The following is a 6,000-nucleotide window of genomic DNA, read 5'->3' on the forward strand; positions in this document are numbered from 1 at the left end:
ATGTGCCTTATTATAGAGGAGTAGAGATTCGTTGTGACCGCACTATGCTGGAAACATAGATGGACGGATTTATGTCTTCCACTATGTCAGAATTTATAGAATAACAATAAACTCACAAGTTACAACAGTTTTGTTGGCTGCAATTTCCCAAGAAGTCCCAGTTTCATTTGCTAGCTGGCCTTCGGCCAACACAGGTTCTTTTTATCCCAATTCTTAAGAATCATTACTTGTGTGGGGGGTAGTGTGGGTGGTATAGTTCCACACATGACACTGTGCAACTGTAGAGACCAGAGACCAGCTTTGTGGAGTCAGTGCTCTCCTTCCACCGTGGGTTTCAGGGGTCAACTCAGGTCGTAAGGTTTGTGTAACAAGAACCTTTACTAACCGGGCCATCTCCCTGCCCCTTTTGTTCTATTTCACTTACTAATATTAAGTTTCACATCACACATTCACATGACACACTAATTAGTACCTTATAGAGTGGCTACAAAAGGGTTGAAGAGGTCACAGAGTTGAAGGAAGCTTTACTGGGGCAGAGGCAGATAGATGCAAAGAAAGTCACTGGGGTAGTTAGATAAGACATAAGGAACACAATGGAAGAGTTTCTGGAGGCTCATCAGAGCAACCCACAGCCAAACTGTGAAAGTACAGAACTGAAAACCAGGTGACAGGCAGGCAATTCCAGTGGGACACTTCCTGCAGGAGGACTAAGCTGAGCGTAAGCTTACAGGACTATTAGGAGTTCTCTATTCCTGACATGGACCAGGTGGTCAGACAGCGAGCGGTTCACTGGGTTTGTAACCACTACCATTAAAGTGATAGGCTCTATCTTTTGATAGGGTCCAGATGAGAGTCTCCCACCTTTCGATGTATTCACTAAGTTCTGGGGCCATTTTTTCTCTGATACAGTTTTAATAAGTCCTTGTAGTCATATGCTTTCAGTCTACTTTGATGAGTTTGTAGGTGCTACCCTTGTGGCTTGTCTGTGCTTGTAGTTGGTGCTGGATGGGTGATGGTGTCTGTGTGTACAAATAAGATATAAAGTCAGCCTGTCTCTGCCTTTCTATTCAAAATGGAGTCAAACACTGCTTTGTACTATGGAGCCACCCACAGCAAGACATGGAGAAACTTAGAGCAAGGCGCAACCTGATCTTCAAGCCATATTGGCAGTTTAACAAATGTAACTGGTTGTGTTTCAATAGCAGACTATTTCATTTTTCTATAGCAATGAGAATTATTGTGGCCTAACATTTGAAAAGTGTGGAATCATAGAACCTATATGAGACAGTTTTTTTTAAAAAAAACGCTTCTGGATTTTAAATTAGTCTTACATGTTTTAAAAGGTCTTTTTCATAGTCTCATTTTTGTCTTGATATTTAGTATAAACTTTCTCAGTTATCCTGAAATAATTTTTTCCCAGCACATAATGCAGTGGTTACATCAGCCATCTTTGCTCCAAACCCAAGTTTGATGTTATCCTCGGATATTCAGTCTGAAAAATTAGAAGGTACTGATAAAAGTGAAGATGCTGAAGCTTTGGATAGCACGTCTACTGGTAGGTGCCTGTGTTTTATTTGTCCTGGTTTTTTCTAGCCACCTATGGAAAGATTTTCATACATACAAAGAACATGTCTTGTGTTCAACATAACAGTTGTTAGATACCCATTTCTGAACATTTCAGTAACATGTTTCTTGTAAGTTTTACACCTTTAAATTCATCTAGGTATTTTGGAAAATTGGGAGTTCATCATTTTTGCAGGCAGCATTCTCTGAAGAGAAATCAAAATGAGGCGAGCAAGATTGTATAGCCTCTAAAGGCCCCTGCTTCAAAGCCTGACACCTGAGTTCCATCCCCAGGACCCACACGGTAGAAGGAAAGACTACCTAAGCTACTTAGAACATCATCACATGCAGCCCCGTGGATAGCTGACAGAATCAGCACATACAACTTTAATCAGCTGCTTCTAGACAGGGATGGCAGAGACTCCTAAGTGCTTGAGTTAATGTTGTGTTGTCCACACTAGTGTAGTGCTTGCCTGCTTTTAGTGGTGCTTAATCATCGTTTACTTCCTGAAGTCATGATTCGAGTGAAAGCAAGGTTCCTCGGCTTTCTACAAATGCCTGCCGTCTTACAATAGGTAGCTGTATACCTACCTGCAATTTTGAGAATGAGTGTATTTGTTTTTGTATTTATGTATTTGTTTACTTACTTGTTTTGAGACAAGGCCTCACTGTGTAGCCCTGGCTGGCCTAGAATTTGCTTTGTAGACCAGGCTGGTCTTGAGTTCACAGAGATCTGCCTGTCTGTGTCTCCCAAGTGCTGGAATTAATTATAGATATTTAAAATGCTCAGAATAGGAAGTGAAAGGAAACTGTCAAAAGTAAGAGTGATTGTAGCAACAGTTATATGAAAATGTTCTGTTCTAGTCCTTAAGAGTGTGGTTAAGAACCTGCATATGTGAAGCAGTTGTTAGAGAAAATAAGCTTATATTCAAAAAAGCAGTCATAGAATACTTTCTTATGAATTTCTGCACCCTACAGATAGACATTTTACATAGCCATAAAATCACAGCAATAAATAGGAGTGCAGAGGTGGCTTTTGTTTTCTTTTGCTTTGTTTTGGTTTTTCGAGACAGGCTTTCTCTGTGTAGCCTTGACTGTCCTGGAACTCACTCTGTAGACCAGGATGGCTACTTGAATTCCTGAAAAGTTTTTAAGTACTTTCAATTAACTGTCCCAATAATGTCATTTATACTATCCATTCTACTTACTGTGCCATTCTGTTTGAAGAATACACTCTTTTTTTTTTTTTTTTGGTTTTCTGAGACAGGGTTTCTCTGTGTAGTTTTGGTGCCTGTCCTGGATCTCACTCTGTAGCCCAGGATGGCCTCGAACTCACAGAGATCTGCCTAGTTCTGCCTCCTGAGCGCTGGGATTAAAGGCGGGCACCACCACCACCTGACCTGAAGAATACTCTTAGAAACAAGGATGAATTCTAGCCTAGCACTTCTTTCAACCCAAATGATAATTATTAAGATTTTACTAAATGCCTACTTGGAGACAATTTATAGTATATTTTTTTAAAGCCTTCTCAAAATTGTATCACATTAGCAGGGCCCCATTAACTCTCTAGATCCTTTTTGAAGAGTCACAGCTTTTAATGGATTATTTCCAAATTTGTACCTGTCTAGGTATAGCTAAGATTAAACTGGCAACTCAGGGCATGGGACCATAAAACACATCCAGTGTCTCTCTCTCTTTATTCCTGGCATTTGGCACTTTGGGCCTTCCTGTATTACCCCCCACCCCAAGGTTAGGATGATTACACCATGTAATAAGAATTAAAAACAGTGTAATATAGTAGTCTCATCCTGTGCTCAAGCTTACCTGGAACTCACTATAGACTGAGGCTGGCCTCCTCAGACCTCTGCCTCACCTGCTTTTGCTAAGATTCCAGCCACTATTTGAGTCTCAATAAAGAATTTTCATTTTCTTCTGCTTCTCTCGCGTCTCTAAATCCTTTATGACTGCTGCACTGCTTGCCTTTAAGTTAGTCCAGAAGGAGTATAAGGAATGTTCAAAGACTCACAAGACGGTATTAACAAACCTGAGTGAAAACAATATGTCTTCCTCATCCTGTACCCAACTTTTCAATGAAAATTGAAATTCCTCTACCCCTACGGAATCAGTACTTCTTATAACTACAGTTTTTAGTCTATAGATAATCAACAACATAGAATTTGTTTGTCAACACAAACACAGCTGGCAAATGTAAAAGGTAAGTGTTTGGGCCATTGAGCATAGCTCCATAGATACTCAGTATAGACCGTAAAGGCAGAGTGCTGTCAGCGTTCACAGAGCAAATGTCTGTACTCATTTCATGGCAGTTTCAGTGTGTCTGTGCTACAGCCAGCCTTATCAGTCATCTTAGAGACCCCTCTTAACAGCAGAACTGCTGCCCAGCTGGTACCATTCTTCCAGTATTCCAATCCTGAGATTGAAATGGAAGCATTAGATGGCATAGAGGCCTAGACTACCTTGGAGTAATTTAGTCATTCAGTCTCCAAGGAACTGTAACATCCCTAAGACAGGAAAAGAACAGCTAAGAGGAAGTTAAGTGGAAGTGTGCTTTAGTCAGGCAGAAATGTACCAGAGAATGTAAGCATTCTAGAGAAATCAAGACAACAGATGGTCGGAAGAGGATCTTTCCCACCAAAGGTACAAACAGGGTCATGAGCGTGTAGTATTGTGGTAACGGGCTTCTTAGTCCTTTAAAATCAACTAATACCTTTTCTTCCTGCTTTTCAGGTATTGTGAAGACAGATAACACCGAAGTCCTTCTCTCTGCTGACTTCACTGGAGCAATCAAAGTGTTTATTAACAAAAGGAAAACTGTACCTTAATTTGAAAATATATTTAAAATAACCCTATCAGTGAGTTTCTATATGTATCAGAAATGAGAAAAGTATTATAGTGTTTCAGGCTAACATCCTTTTTTAACTTTTATTGAAAGTTGTCCAAATATAATATATATTTTTTTGAGAGGCAGTGTTAGCAATCTAGGAACCCCTAGACTAGAAAGAATGTGGCTAGATTAACATTGCCGAGCATAGAGTTTATGTTTTGTTATGTTTATGTTTTGTTATATAATTATAAACATGCACAGGTTTCTGCATGAAAGATATTAATATATTAATCACATGTGCGTGCCTTTTGGTTACATGCACTAAATCTAACAAAGTTAAATTATTGCGGTGGCTCTTTTCGCCTCCTGCTGGGTGATAGTCTTGTTTCTAGCTCTAAAATTTTTTTTGCACAAAATTTCGTTTTTAAGAAACGTGGTATCTTTTGACTGAATTATTGTTTTGAAAATGTTATATAGGTTTTCAATAGGTCAATAACCCTGTGTAAATGGTTTTTTATAAATTTCTCAATTTGGGGACAAGATTTTTTTTGTGATCTAAATTGTGGACTTATTCTTTACTTTGTATGTGTATATATATATAATTTTTTTTTCTTTGCCACACTGGAGCACAATGTTTCTATGTAAAGAATTCTTTTCTTTATCCATGAGCACCAGGCTTTGCTCACTTAAAAATAAGCCACATTAAGGAGTGAGTCTTCTTTTTTACAATAATGTAAAAATGAACTGTTTACATTTTTTTTAAAAGCATTGTAGTTTTTAAAAATTAAGCTGTTTTGTTTTGTGTTGTTGAATTTGAAAGGCCTTGTAAATACCAATATAATGTACCAATGAAATAACATCTGGGACAATGGAACCTGGTAATGTTGTTGATGGTTTGCATATGTTGCTGAAAATGAAATATGTGTCATTAAAGTTGGTCATCAACACTTGTTAAAGGTGAATTATTTTTAGATGACGTGAGTAAACCAAGAGATGCAAGAAAAACCAACTTTTGTCTTCAATTGACTTCAGTCAAACAGGGATTTTAAATCCTGTGCTGCCATCTATGCTCACATGTTCTTTCTGCACTGTTTCCAGAACGTGAGGACGTGAGGAGCCGCCATCATGTCCTAGTTAATCTAGCAGGGCCTTGATTGTAACATTTCTTGGCTTTCCTCTTGGTTGCTTGTCATCTGCCTTGGATGTCCCCTGCGTTGGCCCTCTTACTCTAGACAGTGCTCTCTCCCACTCCCTTCCTTGTCCTTGCCCACCTTTCCTCCCTCTCTGCTTTCTTTTCACGTCTCTTGGATCTCTCATCCTCCTGTACTCTACATGGCAAATTGAATTATTATGTCACTGTCTTTCTAACTAATCATAGTTTCTGGTTTTTTAAAAATTCCTCCTCCTCCTCTTCCTCTTCTTTCATTTTTATTTGTTTGTTTTTTGAGACAGGGTCTGTCTAGTCCAAACTATCCTGGAACTCTCTATATAGAGCAGTAGAGCAGGCTGGCCTCGAACTCACAGAGATCCTCCTGCCTCTGCCTCCTAAGTGCTAGTGTTAAAGGTGTGCACCACCACACCTGGCTTTGACTGAC

The 6,000-nt window shown here is 39.2% G+C and overlaps 1 protein-coding gene across 1 annotated transcript in view; it reads left to right on the plus strand.

Annotated features, from left to right (window-relative positions):
* Wdr44 (WD repeat domain 44) overlaps positions 1 to 5,355 on the plus strand; it is a 99,964-nt gene extending 94,609 nt beyond the window's left edge. The window contains exons 19-20 of the mRNA XM_052738111.1: positions 1,421 to 1,555; positions 4,309 to 5,355. Of these exons, the coding sequence (XP_052594071.1) occupies positions 1,421 to 1,555; positions 4,309 to 4,403 (230 nt within the window). The 3' untranslated portion in view covers positions 4,404 to 5,355. The remainder of the gene's footprint in view (positions 1 to 1,420; positions 1,556 to 4,308) is intronic.
* The last annotated feature ends 645 nt before the right edge of the window (positions 5,356 to 6,000 follow it).

Source organism: Peromyscus californicus, unplaced genomic scaffold (genome assembly GCF_007827085.1).
Source record: "Peromyscus californicus insignis strain IS unplaced genomic scaffold, ASM782708v3 Scaffold_10__1_contigs__length_136768540, whole genome shotgun sequence".
Lineage (NCBI taxonomy): Eukaryota > Metazoa > Chordata > Mammalia > Rodentia > Cricetidae > Peromyscus > Peromyscus californicus.